At 53.5% G+C, this 16022-nt stretch overlaps 7 protein-coding genes across 7 annotated transcripts; 4 read left to right on the top strand and 3 right to left on the bottom strand.

The window, feature by feature from the left end:
* Window positions 1–295: 295 nt before the first annotated feature.
* Window positions 296–1297, bottom strand: A1O5_07095 (uncharacterized protein; the record flags this gene model as incomplete). The annotated part of the gene is made up of 1 exon (XM_007747684.1): window positions 296–1297. One exon carries the CDS (start codon window positions 1295–1297, stop codon window positions 296–298), a length of 1002 nt encoding a protein of 333 aa, XP_007745874.1.
* A 760-nt stretch (window positions 1298–2057) lies between these two features.
* On the top strand, window positions 2058–4069 carry A1O5_07094 (uncharacterized protein; the record flags this gene model as incomplete). Its single annotated transcript, XM_007747683.1, has 2 exons — window positions 2058–2329; window positions 2482–4069. The coding sequence occupies 2 exons, from the start codon at window positions 2058–2060 to the stop codon at window positions 4067–4069; spliced, it is 1860 nt and encodes a 619-aa protein (XP_007745873.1).
* A 706-nt stretch (window positions 4070–4775) lies between these two features.
* A1O5_07093 (uncharacterized protein) lies at window positions 4776–6422 on the bottom strand (the record flags this gene model as incomplete). Its single annotated transcript, XM_007747682.1, has 2 exons — window positions 4776–6281; window positions 6333–6422. 2 exons carry the CDS (start codon window positions 6420–6422, stop codon window positions 4776–4778), a joined length of 1596 nt encoding a protein of 531 aa, XP_007745872.1.
* Window positions 6423–6850: 428 nt separating this feature from the next.
* A1O5_07092 (uncharacterized protein) lies at window positions 6851–8146 on the bottom strand (the record flags this gene model as incomplete). The annotated part of the gene is made up of 2 exons (XM_007747681.1): window positions 6851–8014; window positions 8069–8146. The coding sequence occupies 2 exons, from the start codon at window positions 8144–8146 to the stop codon at window positions 6851–6853; spliced, it is 1242 nt and encodes a 413-aa protein (XP_007745871.1).
* Window positions 8147–8816: 670 nt separating this feature from the next.
* Window positions 8817–9314, top strand: A1O5_07091 (uncharacterized protein; the record flags this gene model as incomplete). The annotated part of the gene is made up of 2 exons (XM_007747680.1): window positions 8817–9116; window positions 9186–9314. The coding sequence occupies 2 exons, from the start codon at window positions 8817–8819 to the stop codon at window positions 9312–9314; spliced, it is 429 nt and encodes a 142-aa protein (XP_007745870.1).
* Window positions 9315–9846: 532 nt separating this feature from the next.
* Window positions 9847–10536, top strand: A1O5_07090 (uncharacterized protein; the record flags this gene model as incomplete). The annotated part of the gene is made up of 1 exon (XM_007747679.1): window positions 9847–10536. The coding sequence occupies one exon, from the start codon at window positions 9847–9849 to the stop codon at window positions 10534–10536; it is 690 nt and encodes a 229-aa protein (XP_007745869.1).
* A 1857-nt stretch (window positions 10537–12393) lies between these two features.
* A1O5_07089 (acetoacetate-CoA ligase) lies at window positions 12394–14845 on the top strand (the record flags this gene model as incomplete). The annotated part of the gene is made up of 3 exons (XM_007747678.1): window positions 12394–12513; window positions 12802–14619; window positions 14678–14845. 3 exons carry the CDS (start codon window positions 12394–12396, stop codon window positions 14843–14845), a joined length of 2106 nt encoding a protein of 701 aa, XP_007745868.1.
* Between the last annotated feature and the right edge of the window lie 1177 nt (window positions 14846–16022).

Below are 16022 nucleotides of genomic sequence, written 5' to 3'. Positions count from 1 at the left end.
GCGATTTTCATATCCGTGCCCGATGCTTCGAATGTACTTCTAGATGGCAGAGGCGGGTTTATGTAAAAAATCATGCCAAAAGATTGTATTGTTCAATGAACGTGGATACCAATCCCAGGCGCTCGACACCGTCTCGTGTATCTGGATATGTTTGAAGAAAAAAAAAAAAAAACCAAAAAAAAACCTGATGTTATGGCAGGTCGATGACAAAGTCTGTGGGATGCCTATCGTCGCTCAAGTTCGGTCAATGCGCACACATACAATCCACCTTATACTCTAAACCTCAAAATATCCATCACTTTGACTCCACCAACGGTTGGATCCTAAAGTTGACTCGGGGGAAATGTAACCTAAGTCGTCCCTCGCCTAGATTCGGCTTACTCGAAATCACCACCTCCTTGATGCCTATCGAGACCAATTCGCCCTTGTCGTGATGCGTGAACCCAGACTCGACCGGCCAGATCTCCACCATCTGGCCTTTCTTCAGCCTCAGCGGGTCAAGCGGGTCGACGGAGCCTTCTGGCTCGAAGCAATCCGAAGCGAGAATCCTCTCAATGGTTTCCTCGCTCGACAGCTCCTCCGGCACGCCGTTCTGCTCTTGCTTCTTGGCCATGGCTTTGCGGAAGCGATCGACGTATGCGAACGTCTTTGGAAACTCCGAGGCACTGATGACGTCTTTCTCTAGATACTCGAGCATGTGCATTTTCTCCTGAAGCGTCCAGTCGAAAGTCCAGATACCGTGGACATCTGCCAGCGTGGGTTCCGGGGTGTCTAGGAGGTATTCCCGCCCGTCAGCGAGCAATTCGTTCTCCATCATGTTGAAGTACATGCGCGCGTGGGACAGACACTCTGCCCGACCTTGCTTCAGCGTCTCAATGTCGAAGTTCCTCCCGGACATGTTGGCCCGGTCTTGAAGCCACTCCTTGTCATGCATGACTTCGGCGGTCGGTGGGATCAAGCCGGCCGTCCTCCAGAACGGTCCTCCATCGATGAGCCAGTTCTCGAACAGGTGGCCCAGTCCCCGCTCAAAGGGACCACCTTTGCCTCCTATCATCGACTCGGGAAACAATTCCTCAAGCTTGTCAATGATGATCCGCGTGTCGCAGTATATGTCTCGTCCGATGGCGAGAATGGGGATGCGTCTGTACCGTATCCCGAGCTTTTCGAGGACGGGACGCGGGAGCCGGTTCAGCACAATGCAGTGAAAGTACTTCAGTCCGCTCAATGCAAAGTACCAGTCCATCTTCCTTCCGAAGACGGAAATGTCGTAGGTGAAGAGAATGATGGGCGGTGCCATGATTGCTGCTTCGGTCGCCCAGGTCTGCCCGCCAGCCCACTCCGATACCAAGTGTCTTTACCAACGGACGAGAAATTCATCGTGATCACTCGAAATCAATCTGAAAGGTCTCCACTCCGCCAGACTCTGCCAAATCCAATGGGCTTATCAAGAATTTGCTTCTACTACCGTGTCCTCCCTTTAGGATCCTCAAGGAGCTTAGTGGGACTTTGGTGACTGTACAGCTGGACCTCCCCCAGATCGAGAACGCGTATGGAGCATTTCCCCCGCATTGAGATCTTCTCGGGCCTTTCCTGCGTGCAACGTCCCGAGACCCAACCTCGGAAGGAAGCACACCATGAGCAGAGCTGTGGCCAAATCAACAGTCAGTTTTGAACGAGTCAGGCCATCTCGTCGCATCCCAGACCCCCGCAGATGGATTTCGCGGAGCTGGTGGGAGACCGAACCGACTTGCTTCTGGTCAACGGGCTTGACTCGAGTCGCTGGACGCCCATTCGTATCGGATGAGACTCAGGATGCCTGAGTAAGAGTAAGACCACCAGGTGGTCGAGATTCTTTTCTACGGATACCTGTCACATAAGAGCAAGGGGGAGAAGTAGGTCTAAACAGTCCACCCTGTTCCAAGGGAAAGTAAATAAAATGCGGTATTAGATTTATATATGTTCCCCATCTCACCTTGAAAAACCATCATTGGGAAAGACCACTCGCCCGCCGAGCCTACCACGTACTATAACTCATACAAACCACCTTTCCAGCCATCATGGCCTCCTCAGACCAGGAACTGAAGTGGAAAATCCCCGAAAAGCGAGACTTCCTCGGCGGCGACCTCGTCGCTCAGAGTCTGGCCCAGCTGGGCGTCGAGGTCTCGTTTGGCCTCCACGGTGGCCACCTCGATGCCTTCTTGATCGGTTGCCAACTGGCTGGCATCAGGCTCATCGACAGTCGACACGAAGCCACGGCCGTCCAGGCGGCAGAGGGATATGCCAAACTCTCGGGCAAGGTGGGATGCTGCTTCGTCACTGCCAACAGCGGGTATGTTTTCGACTCTGTCCCCCAAAACATGTACTAGGAGTGAGAATGTCCCCATTTCACATGTATGTATATACGTGCATATGTGACGTGGGATAACGATGTCTGAAAGAAAAGCAAATACGCTGACGAACTCTCGCGGGCTCGTTGTGCAGGTTCTGCAACTCTCTCCCAGGCCTGGCCACGGCCTTTGCGGACCGATCGCCCATCTTCATGGTCACGTCGTCGCCGCCGCTGCGCGACGCAGAGACGAACTGCCTGCAGGGGTTCCACGACCAGGTGATCCTGGCCAAGCCGCTGACCAAGTTCGCGCACCGAGTGACGACCGTGGAGGAGATCCCGCGCATCGTGAGCTACGCGTACAAGACGGCCATGTCGGGCATCCCCGGCCCCGTGGTGGTCGACTTCCCCATCGACGTGCTGTTCCACCCACCGAGAATGAGCGCCCTGGCCTACGGCTCCGTCATGCGCCCGACCGCGGTATCCCCGGCACCCGACCCAGCGGCTCTCGACGAGCTGATCTCGCTCTGGAAGGCAGCAAGTCGCCCAGCCATCATCGTGGGCACAGGCGCCGCCCGGACCACGAACCGCGATTCCCCCAAGGCAAGCCCTCTGCTCAAGCTCGCTGAAGCGACAAACACCCCGGTCTTCTACTCGCAAAAGTACACCCCGGCCATCCCCTTCGACCACCCGCTCCGGGGTGGCAACTCCGGCACGCTGGCCCGCGTACGCTTCGCGAAGCAGCAAGCCGCGGACTTTGTGCTACTGCTAGGCGCACGCACGGGGTTCTTGCTCGCAGGCCGCTCGGGCGCCATCATCCCGAACTCGGGCTGCAAGCTCGTCCAGGTCGACCTGGACGGCGGGGAGATCGGCAAGTCGCACGCCGTGGACCTGGGGATCGTGTCGGACGCCAACAAGTTCATCAGCGCGCTGCTGAACAAGTTGCACGCCCAAAACAACCCAGTCAGCGGCCACGACGCCTGGATCCAGGACATCCATGCCGTCAAGGGCATGACGTCGCAGTACACTGGCGACGCGGTCGTGCGGCCCGACGGCCGCCTGCACCCGTACTTTGCGATGCAGGCGATCATGGAGTCTGTGCCGGCGGACTCGATCGTCATCATGGACGGCGGCGAGGCCGGTGTGTGGGCAATGGACCACCTTGAGCGCGCACGCCCGGCCACGGGTATCGTGTCGACGGGATACCTGGGCTTCCTGGGCAACGGATGGGGATACTCGATGGGCGCTGCACTCGCCTGCCCAGACCGGCTGATCGTCAATATCCACGGCGACGGGTCCGCGGGCTTCCACATCCAGGAACTCGACACATACGCGCGGCACAACCTCAACATCGTGACCGTCGTCTTCAATAACTTTTTCTGGGGCATGTCCGTAGCGGGCCAGGACCTGCTGTACTCTGACGCCGACCCCACGCGCGCCGTCTCCTCCCTCTCGCCGTCGTGCCGCTACGACGTCGTCGCCCAGGGCTTCAACTGCCGCGGCGCCATCGCCCAGGCCTCGCTCGACGAGGTCCGCCAGCACCTCGCGAAGCTGACCTCCGGCGAAAGGCGGCCCGGCCTGCTCAACTGCATCGTCTCGCGCGACCCCATAACAGAGGTCACAAAGGGCATGGTCGGCAAGACAGACGACAAGGACTGGATCGTCGTGCCTTACTACGACAATGTGCCCAGGCCGTTTTATCGCGAGCAAGGCGACAAGAATGGTGTTGCGAACGGGCACTGAAAAGAAGAAGTGACGGAAATGATGATTAAAATGCACAAAGTTAAATTAAAAATGTGAAAGCCGTGATGACGAGATTTAGAGGAGAGGTGTGCAGAAGTTGGAAGATGAAGAGCGAGGAGGACGAGGCTGCGGATCGATAGGGGGTGAGGAGAGAAGATGAGATTGTCGATTGAATATTTGAAATCCCCGAATATCCCTCGCTATGCGACACGAAGTTGTACAAGAATATGTCTTCGAAGCCTGTGACATGAATCTAAAACTGAGCGTTTTTCCAATAATCCTCTGCACTTGAAAGTCGTAGATTGAGATATACATACACCTGGACAGCAACTCAAGGAGGAAGATTCATTGGCTCTGCACACCTTTTGGGTCCGCATACACTCAGCTGCCCATGGGTGAAAGTTCTAATACACACATCAAAAAATGGATGCTGGCAAATACCTGGGGTATTGTTTGTACATTCCGTAGCATGTCGCTTTATCGTTTCAAGACTTCTTTTGGAGGATTTCAGTTTCTGTCCATTCAGCAAGGTCAACACTCCAGCCGTGAAGTACACGACCCGGGAATTGTAGGAGGCAACTGATGGCGACAAGGTGGGTTATGAACGCTGGCATAGTTGCGCACACGCGATCTTCCGATACAAATGCGAGTATGGTTGATTTTGCGTCATTTCCCAGTGGCTTATCAATCAACGTCATCTCAGTTGTCATTTCCCACCCTTTTCCTTCGAAGTCGATGGCGCACCTGGATGGGGCACTTGACTACTTGCGACGGCGTTCCGATACGATCGCTGAATCTCTAGGTCCTGCTTTCGCTGGGCCTCGTACCTTGCTGCGGCATCCTTTTGTTTTTCAAGCTTTTTTTCTCTGAGTTTCTTTTCCATCTGCTCTTTGGAGGAACCGGTCACATTCTGCCAGGCTTTCTTCCCCATGGATTTCACTGAATCGACGCCTTTGTCGACAAGGCTGCGATCTGCTGCTGGAGGTGACTCTGAAGCATCAGGTGTGGTCCGGGCAGTGGTGGCGATGACAGTCGGTTGGACGTTCATCCGAGAATATGGAGTGGTGTTCCCTGACGTGGCTCTGTGGTGCGGTAACGGGGTCAACTTCAGTAAGTGTCTGAAAGAAGCGCTCTGCAGGGCGGTAACTTGTAGCTGAGTGAAAAAGCCATTGACCAAGAAGTAGATCTGAACGGACGCTGGTTGAAACGCAAGGAAGGCACCTGTAATGAGAGGAATAATGTTTCGGACAATGCCCATACCGGGGAGCTGAGACTGTCCCGTCTGCGCTCTTTGAGTGGTAGCTAGATTGAGCCATGTAAGTGCTGCAGTGGCTATAGGCAAGATATACGTTGGATCAGTAACGGCGATGTTGTTCAACCACAGCCATTGTTCGGCTTCGAAGGCGGGCACCGGTAAGTGCGAGCAGTTTCTTAGAAGATTCCATGCTCCGTAACCAAGAGGAATTTGCAGCAAGAGAGGCCTGAACATCTTTGTGAAAGAGAGCTTGGCGTCTTTTCTGATCTCTCTCATTTGCATCTGTGCCTCCAACACGGCTGTGCGATCATGGTTCGCCAGGGCCTCTGAACTCCTTGCCTGTATTTCTCTAATGACAGGACTTATTTCTTGGAATTTCGCAGTCATATCTGACGCCGAGATTGCAAGCGGGAGAATCGATCCTCGGATTAGCAGCACAAGGACTACTATCGAGGCCGTCCAGGACAGTCCACCAGTGACATGGATATGTTCCAGACAGAATTGCATGAGAGCAGTCGGACCCATGCCAAAATCAAGGCCACACACATCTTTCAGGTATCCAATGCCTTCTGGGACACTGGCTAGGTCCGTTGTGTCACTGACTGCTGCGGATGCTCCGGACGTACTTCCTTGCGATTGCAGAACCGAGTTTTCAATGCTTTGTAGAGCGTCTGATTCGGCGCCAGTGGTAATTGCTGGGTCAACAGCGTCTGACGTGGAATGCGAGGCCTTGACCGTTCGTATCGATTCAATTGTCGGTTGCGAGGGGGCGACCGATGCTTGCGTAGTGGTGTCCAGTGTTGGCGCGGGAGGAGTCGACTGTGCAGCTTCGCCGGATGGCTTGCTAGAGCCCCAGCCAAAGAGGGAGAGTGAGCGAATCTGCTGCGCCGAGTTAAGTCGACTAGGGTAGGGCTCTGGTCTTCGTGTGGACCTAGAAATCAAGGTGTAGTGGGAGAACTATTCAAATCAGTACTCTTCGTCCGTTGACAACACGCCGCAGGAGCATACATATCGTCCATTTCCAGCCCCGACAATGACTTTTCTTTGAACACCGCGAGTGCCCCGACCCGACCACCTCAACCCCATGGATATTGACATGCTGAACACGGTGCGCTGCAGGAAGTGTCGCGCGTGGGAATGTCATGTCACAGCTTCCAGACGGAAAGGAAACGGAGCATGAAAAGTTCCAGTCGAGTGTGTTAGGGAAGGTGCGCCGAGTTTTTCTGAACTCCGCACCGGAACACCGCGCAGGGGGGGGGGGGGGGGTCAACACGCACAGGAGATCGAACTTGGATTTGTTAAGGAGAGATCGCTTTGAAATAGGAGTTTCTATCTCTAATCTCTCCAGCAGAGAGCTTTTTTTGTGTCATGGATGTTGCCATAATCATGTTCATCCTCTCGTACCGGAGCAGACCGCCGATTGCTCTCAAAAAAAAAAAAGGGAAAAAAAACCCCATTCGTGCTCAGTCCGTCCCTAAAGCTTGTCCTGTGTCGCAACGCCACGGTGATGCAAAGCTCGCGTTGATTCAGATGTATCGCTGAACAACAGCACCTCCTCGCTTGAACTCTGCCATATCCCCGAGCACTTTGGTCTTGTCGTTGAGCTCCGTTGTTGGGAAGGTGGTTTGCAAAACAAAGTCCCTCCCGCTCGGCTCGGCTCGCCGAACGAAGTCATAGATGTCTCCAATAGTCTGGGTTGTGTTGAAGCGCGAGGTCAGCCTCGTGCCCGAGCCTAGGCTGATCCTCAATGTAACGGTTGGTTTCGACTCGTCTACTTCGGCCGGAGGAGGAGCTCCAGAGGCTGGCGCGGGTGCTGGCGCCGTAATCTCTGAAGCGAAACCTCCGGGGATCGATGGGACTCCAGGCGTGGGGCTTCCCAGACGCTGACCGGAACCTTCGAAGGGCCTGTACTTCTTCTTAGGTTTGACGTATTTCTCTTCATGTTGTTTGATCTCCACATCCACTTCCTGGCCTGGCTGGACGTTCATGATGTTCAGCGGGGCGCGTCCTTGTCGGATCGAGTTCAGAATTTCAGCATTCCTGGGATCGTCGAATCTGTACAAGTCACCGTCGTCTATACTGAAGCCATCCTGCCAGAAATGCAGCACTCGTTCCACTCTCTCGGCTCTTCCTCGAGGTTGGTACGCAGCGGGGATCTCTCGCGATGGTGTATCGTCGCCTCCCAGCGTGCGTGCTGAACCAGTAAAGAATGATTTCTTTGGAGCAGCCTCCTTGGGCGGTGGACCACGCTTCTGAGCCTTTTCCAAAATCCTCTTCCTCAGGTCGTCCGGATTCTGTACTGCCAAACCTGACTTTTCGCCTCCAGCAAAGAGATCTTGTTTATCGTCATCATCCGAGTCGTCGCCGTTCGCGCCGCCTGAAGCGAAATCACCTAGAGTAGCAAATTTCTTTTGTGCAGATGGGTTGTTTTTAGGCTGAGAAGAGCTCGAAGCGGAGGTAGGGGCCGCAGGAACGGGTTGAGAATCTGAAGGGCCCTCTCCGAGCCTTCGACCAGCGCCATAGGTAGGAGAGGCAGCTTGATGTTGGGGTTGATGCGAGGATTCGGGATCCTCCTCATCGACGTAGTCTGAATCATCGGGGTTGTCCTCGGTGTGATCTTCTTGGGCGGCGTAGTAATTTGACACGGCGGCCTCAAGTTCCCAATCGTTTGCGGCGAGGAATTGGTGAGCCTGACTAAGTGGTTAGCAGTTGAGCCCATAGGCGGTATTAGCCCGGTGTCTCACCTGTCGCGAAGATGTTCCCACGATCGCAGTGAACTGTGCAATCAAGGCGTTTTGTTCTGCGGGATCCGGATTCGCCATGATGAAGAGGACTTGATAAGGCGGTTGTAAGGACAGGTTCGGTATGGAAGGAGAGGCAGACGTCAAGGTAGACAGAAGGCAGCGGTGGCGGGATTTTATTTGAAACTTAGGTACACCGTGTTGTCTCAAGCGAGACAGTCGAAAAAGTGACAGCCCAAGAGAATCACTGGTAATAGAACAGGTGAAATGGACCTTGCGAGGCAGCTGGAAAGGTACGTCACAAGCGCGGACAGAGGTCGCCTACTTAGCCTGGTGGCTGCCCCCCTCGCCCCCAAGCCCTCACTCTCACTAGACCAGTCTTCGCCGAGACCTGGCCAGCTGGGTCCCCAATTGGGACACTCCGGGCGCAAGCTCATTATTACTTAAGCGGGCTTGCCAGGTCTTGATTTGTTGGGTCGTGAATCTCGTGCCAGGAACATCTTTTGGAGGCGACAGCAATTCTACCGACAGCTTCCACTCATTGACTTTGAACCTGGTACAGATCTGTATATCAGCCTTCAGCTCTTTTGTCGAGCTCCGGAGAGGGGCAATCCACATGTATCTCGACTCTTTTCAATTCACGTCGCTCCTTTGAGGAAGAATGAATACCCGACTGCAGGATTCTTGACTGCTCTTCTACGACTCTTCCACCATCCATTCCCCTGGGCAACGAATCATCACATCTTCTGTCATGGCTTCTCGCCACGATCAGTCGCCTTCACCTCCTCAAGATTTGTCGGGATCGCAACTGACCATTCCCTCTGACTCCGAGCCATATTCATCGCTGTCACCACCGTCTTCTTCACCGCCCCAGTCGTCGGATAACAATGGCATCCAGCCAGTTGTAATATATCATCCCCCGACGATATGGTCGATACTGAGAGGAGCCGCCATAAATCTCATTCTACCCTTCGTCACCGGCATGATGCTGGGATTCGGTGAACTTCTGGCACACGAGTTTGCTTTTCGGTTAGGTTGGAGTTCTACAAATGTGAGTTTCACTTGGTGACAGCGTGTGAATTTGGACATATTGACCAGAGCCTAACTTTGTTCCTCGCAGGTATGGCCGCGCCATCGATCATCTCATCCTGTCGGTCCCGGCGTCGAAATGAGAGACGACCCGACTCAGAGGAGAAGAAGAAACAGTTCCCTGGATCCAGGCGTGAGGGACGCTGCTTCGTTGGAATAAAAAGAAACCTTATCTCCGTCTTCGCTTCTATCAAGACTACATATTGAAAGACATGGAAAATTTTCCGAGCAAAGCATTTCGGAAAGTGGCTATCGATGAGTTGAGCCGCAGTGTACATATCCAAGAAAACGCCCAGCTTCCAGATGCAGCATAAAATTGGACAAGAGAAGCCCAAAAACATATCAACAAGGTCAAGAGCCATGGACTCGTACAATTCGGGCAAGACCACTCGACTTTTGTGCCTGGTATTCGATTTTCGGGTCATCTGAATACTCTCTTCTTTCTCCCTTGTCATCGGGCTATTGTTTCATCGCTTTGTACCGTTCGTGCTGCATAGCGTCGCTTGTCATGTCTCCTTTCGTTTGATTTGTTGCTAGATCTGGGGAGCCCATTTACGCATTGCTCTCCGGCTTAGAGCACGAACATCATTTGCACTCGCTTTGCGTCTCTTGCCCGGCCTCTTACATCCACCCTCTCGACACCTCACCACAGCCTTTTCACACATCGGCACGGCCGACAGCTCTCCGTTGCCATGCCAGTCATACCTCTCTATCGGGGACAAAGGGTTCTTCGAGGAAAGAGCATTCCCCTTGCACCCAGGGAGGATGAAGAGTCTGACTCCTGGATTTTCCTCATTGTCCTCATTGGCATTGTCGGGTTCGCCATGCTCTCGGCTTTGGTGGGATTGATCTGGGCCAAGTGTTGCAGCAAGCGAGGCGACCAAAAGCTCGTCGAGAAGATTGCAGCTGAAGTTGCAGGCACACAACGGATCCAAGTTGTTTCTGCCTCTGCATCGGCCCGATCCAGTCGCACATTCATCGCGAACCCTGTTGTCGAGAGGAGAAGAGCAAACATGCTGGCTCTCAATGCTTTCGTGGGGTGGGAGGAAAGAATTTACGCAGACAAGAAACGGTCCAGAAGAAGCAGAGGCCGGAAGAGCTCGTCCATCATGCTTCCAGTAACATTGGCTTCCCTGCGAAAATGGGCCAAACGGTCTACCCTTAGCGGCGATCAGGATGAGCTGCGACAGCCATCAAACCATGCGAGCCCGACCTTGAGCTCCAACTCAGAGCTCTGGCCAATCCCTACTTCAATCCCAACACATCCGTCTCCTCTGCACTGCAAATCCAAGTGCACATTCAATACCAGCACCGACTACGATGAACCTTCCCGGTTGTTAGAAGATATTCGACCCTGCGCCAAACAGACTTTGACGGCGTGAGTGGAGACCATAAGAGTTGGATGCAAAAAGAAGAAGATGCTCAAATAGCTCCTAAGGCAGTGGCAAAAGGACATCGGTGGAGAATTGCATTAAGTATGCTATGGCAGGTCTGATTCGGATATCAGGGCGTCGGAGATATTCTTACTCTGGAATTGAACAGGCGAAAGCCTTGGAGCGAGGCAGCAGGCATGCTGATATGTGGATAGGACAGTGACCAACCAAGTTCCATCTTTATGCAAAAGCAATCCAAGTTCTTGCGTTACCCGTATGTTAAGCACGGAGATAGCTTCTTTTGGATGTGCGAGGAGTACTTGTTAGATGGTCGACCTTCGTCAACTTCCGTGAACCGACTCGCCGGATCCGAAGGATATGGGACCCGATGGGTTGGTAGAGATTTCGGAAGCGAATGCTCTGCTCCTGAGAGCTTTGCAGAGAAGAGCTTTCCCGATTCGATGAAACGTCCTGCCTTCCTGTCCCACCCGGATATGCTTTCTGCTGCATAGTTGAGCCTCGGCATTGATACAGTGCATGGCGGAATGGCAAGATAGGTAGGGAAGCCCTAGCATTTGTCCGAAGATAGGGAGAAGATAGATTTTGATCTTCAACGTCTGGGCCCATCGGTACTAGTTTCATAATACTCGGGTACAAGTAATACTTGCTCCATACCTGGGTAGGTACCTCGTAAGGTATGCGGGACATTGTCGTCCACCTACCCCCGCCACCATTCTGACATTGCCCCGTCTCGCCGTCTGTTCTTGGTAGGTATTGTCCCTGGACTGTACCGAGGCATTGCGCACACTGGCTTACTTGGACGGAGCTCTGGCCAGCTAGCTAGCTAAGCGTTCGAGGCGCCAACTGGATTTGTGGTGACATAGGAGGTAGATATGCAGTGCTCCTAGGAGTTAAAGTACATATATACCTCGTTACTCCGTGGATGGCAAATAGATGGGCTCCGGCCTCCCCTTCCCGAACAGCGAGCTTTCGGGTTCGGGCTCGGAGGTGGGATGCGGCGGGCATTTGGGATGTGTGGGATGTGGTCTGGTGTTTCTGGGTCGCTGGGCCCGAGTTTTTGGGGTGCCGCGGAGCCCAGCAGCATCCACGCATCCCATCTTGCCATCCATTCAGAACTAGGCATTAGTTAGCTAGTTCGCTAGTGAGTTAGCTAGTTACCGACATGCGGAGGAGGGACAGAGGTAGAACGAAGAACTACGAAGCACAATATGTAATGCCCCCTTGCCTCTGCCGTAGCGCCCACGCTACGCCTCAATGGCCTTTTCCTGTCCCATAATATTCCGTATAAATATATATATCATAGGTCTTCACGCCGCACAGTGTATCCCGCGACACCTGCTGAACGTGCTACATACACGCATACATTTATACTAGTGTCTGAAGGGCAATCAATTGCACATCATTACTGCCCCCGACGATCCGGCCAGGTACTGTAGCCTATTACACAGACACAGAGCACAGAATTCTCTCCGGGAGGCAATTTTGTTGCTTTTCTTCCCGTCCCCATCGTCGATTTTGACCTTTGATTTTTCACATTGCCGGTGCTCGGCCATACGTCCTTGGATATCTTTTGGGGGTGTTTATACGTATACACGAGACTGAAAGGCAGCTCGACATCGTTCTCCCCTTGCAAGACAAAAAAAAAATACAAGACAAAAAAAGATAAGACAATACCGTGGGCGCCCGTTGGTTTTCGCTGACTAGCCGTCGCTGTCTACTACGGAGCAGCACTCTGTGGTCTGGAGACGAAAGAGGAGCGAGCAGCGAGTTCCTCGACCGAAGCGAAGAAGGAGAAGAAGAGCAAGCAAAAACACCCGAGGAAGGACATCGTAGAAACCTGGCAATATGGCACAATATCTGCAGCATCCCATCCCGCGGAAACTGTGGGAGCATCCGGATCCCGAGAGCACCGATATGTGGAAGTTCAAGCTGAGCTTGGAGAGGGCCAGCGGGCGCAAATTCGAGGTACGTTTACACTTTCCAGTCCTCTTGTGGTGGTTTGTCGTTCTCTTTATCATTTCGAGCGGATTATGGACGGAACGGGGAACGTGGTCTCTGGGCATGGGCCAGGAGATGTAGGCCAACGTGGGAACATTGGCCCTCCTTGCCTCTGAGGAGGGAAGAAGAAGAAGAAGAAGAAGAAGAAGAAGAAGAAGAAGAAGAGGAGGAGGAGGAAGAAGCTCTCTATCGGCGGCAATATCTGATTTCACATTCATGACCCCCTACTGACTCAGATTGTCTACATTCTCATAGAACTTCGACGCCTTGTACAATTACTCGGCCACTTATCGATCTGCCTTCTGGCGCCACGTCTTCGACTACTTCCCCATCGTCTACTCAGGCACCGTTCCAGATCCCGTCGTCGACGAATCCGCCCGAATGGACTCGATCCCGCGCTGGTTCACCGGTGTGCGCATGAACTTTGCCCAGAACATCCTGTTCTCTGGCGATGAGAACGGGCGTGCGGTCATCGACGCGGCAAAGGCGGATGATAAGATTGCCTGCACCGAGGTCCGCGAGGGCGCCTTCCTAGAGCCTATCAGACATGTCACCTGGAAGGAACTGAGGCAGAGAGTTGGGAGGTTGAGCCAGGCAATGAGGGCGCACGGGGTGAAGAAGGGAGATAGGATCGCGCTCGTGGCGAGTACGTGTCTTGACACACTGACAGTGTTTCTCGCGACTACTACGCTGGGGGCACTTTTCAGCAGTAGTTCGACAGATATGGGCGTCAAGGGTATCCTGGATCGACTCACCCAGATCAAGCCGCGATATCTGTTCATGGACGACTGGGCCGTGTACAACGGCAAGAAGATCGATCTGCGGCCCAAGATGAAGGACATCATGACCGGGATGCAAGCCGTGGATGAGTTCCAAGGAATCGTTTCGCAAGCTCGCTTCCAGCACTCACCGGCCAATATTTCGAGTGTGCCGAGAGCCACGACGTGGGCGAACTTCATCGCTGCCGCAAAGTCTGATAAGTTGGAGTTTGAAAATACCGATTTCGCAGATCCGTTTCTGGTCGTATATTCCTCAGGGACGACGGGGCAGCCGAAATGCATTGTCCATGCGATTGGAGGAGTCATCATCTCGGGCCACAAAGAGTACAGGTTGCACCGGTGTATCAACGCGAACTCGAGCCAACTGCAATACACGACAACGGGATGGATCATGTATTTGGCTAGCGTGCAGGCTTTGATCACGGGATGTCGAATGGTGATATATGACGGAAGTCCTTTTGTGCCCAACTTGACGAATCTGCTGAAGTTGGTCGGGCAGGAGAAAGTGACGCATTTGGGCATCAGTCCAAGATACTTACAGACTCTGCAGACCAACGGTATCATCCCTAAGAAAGTGGCGGATTTGAGCAATCTCAAGGTCATCACCAGCACGGGTATGGTATTGTCGGATCAGCTATTCGAATGGGTCTATGACGAAGGGTTCCCGCCTTCAGTGCAGTTGGACAACATCTCTGGTGGAACTGACCTCGCAGCATGTTTTGGGACCGGCAATCCAATCCTCCCGCTGTACGTCGGTGGCTGTCAATCTCTTTCTCTGGGTGTCCCCGTCAAAGTGTTTGATCAAACCATCGAGGGGGGTCAGGGAGTCGAAGTTGAAGATGGTGTGCCAGGCGAATTGGTCGCGTATAACGCGTTTCCAACCATGCCAGTCACGTTTTTGGGAGACAATGGTCCACAGCGGTACTTCGACAGTTATTTTGCGCGCTTTGACAATGTCTGGACCCATGGCGATTTTATCATGATCCATCCAGTCACGAAGCAAGTCATGTTCTTGGGTCGGGCTGATGGTGTGTTGAACCCCAGCGGCGTGCGGTTCGGTTCTGCCGAAATATACAGCATCATCGAAGCCAAATTTGCGGACAAAATTAGTGACAGCATCTGCGTCGGGCAAAGGAGACCAAAGGACCAAGATGAGAGGGTAGTTCTGTTCTTGTTGATGAAACCTGGTCACCAATTCACGCCACAGCTCGTCAGCGAAGTCAAGGAGGCCATCCGAAAAGCCACCAGCCCCAGGCATGTACCCAAATTTGTCTTTGAGACAAAAGAAATTCCGGTGAGTTACCTGCATCTGGCATATTAGCGACGATTGGCTGACATGATGGGCTCTCCAGACGACGGTCAACTTGAAGAAGGTCGAATTACCTGTGAAACAGATCGTGTCGGGCAAAGTCATCAGGCCTTCTGGCACGCTATTGAACCCAGAGAGCCTGAACTATTACTATCAGTTTGCAAAAGACGAGAACCTGGTTGATCTGACCGAGCCAAAGGCAAAACTGTAGTGCGGTTGCAATGGAGGCTCAAACCAGGATGGGGTAGAGAAAGTAGAACCAATAGATGTAGACTGGGCAATGCTCGAGCACAGCAACTCGGCAGCTGCAGGAACAAGTTCGTGCTTGCCACAAGATGGCTATTTTTCAGCGGTGAAGTTTTGTCTCGGTCGTATAGGCTGCATCTCGAGACCATGGCGACCACAGGCGGCCATGCCCAGCGGTGACGTGCTTGGATCCCAGCAACTGAATTTCACGGACCTTTTTGTCCATGTCCTTTTCAGCCGCGTTGATGGGGAAGGAGTCTTGTAGCAGCAGTCTTCGTCGCAGAAATTGTTTGAAGCTGCTTCAATTGAACCAGAGAGCCAGAGAGGACACGGCGGTAATGTCATGTCATGTCGCGCTCCCGATGAGGTGAGACAAGTGCGCTGCGACAGTCAGGTGTCAACCACGTCCTCGTCGCCGGCGTGGTGAAGCTGGCCGTGGCAGTGGCCGGCAGCGTGCATCACGACGACTGCTGCGCCAAAGATTATCATTGTCATCATTAGGCGACTCCTTTCTGGCGTCGATTGGAGGTGGTTTGCGGTTTGTCGGCACAGCGAGAGGAAACTGAAACCACCTTGGCCCGCCAAGCCAGTCAATGGTCCAGGCCGGTGTGAGGCGCGCTGAGTGGTTCCGACTCGAAGTCAGGCCGAAGTGAGGTGGAAGTGAGAGTTGATCAACTATCATTATCGTAGTCGATTGACTGTGAGTACAGGGGACATCTACAGTAGCTACAGCACCGCACTCGTCCTGGCTCTACATCTGCTCTGGACAGTAAGGAGGTCTCGAGATATGTGGTAATTCAATGAACGGGAAACGGAAATTGCTCGTCCTGGTCATTCACCTTCCCGTCGGTCGCGTCTCTGCTCTCACAGCTCCACTTGACGCGTCCCCCATCAACACCATCTTGCCCATCCTCTTATCCTCATCCCTCTTCCCTGTCGCTTCACAATCTGCACTTCACTTGCCGTTGCCGGTCACGCCCCAGCAACCCAATCGCTGCCTCAGGACGCGTCGTGATCGCCTTCATCCGCTCACCAGCCTGCAGTAGCTCACCACACTAACCCTGCTGCCCTCGTCAACCTGACCATCTCCTCCCTCCTCATCCAGGATCTCGCGTTCGAACATAGACCCCGCGTCCAGAACG

Source organism: Cladophialophora psammophila (genome assembly GCF_000585535.1).
Source record: "Cladophialophora psammophila CBS 110553 chromosome Unknown aczJe-supercont1.10, whole genome shotgun sequence".
NCBI classification, from domain to species: Eukaryota; Fungi; Ascomycota; class Eurotiomycetes; order Chaetothyriales; family Herpotrichiellaceae; genus Cladophialophora; species Cladophialophora psammophila.
Note: the sequence above shows the minus strand (reverse complement) of the source record. Positions and strands in the feature narration are given on the sequence as shown.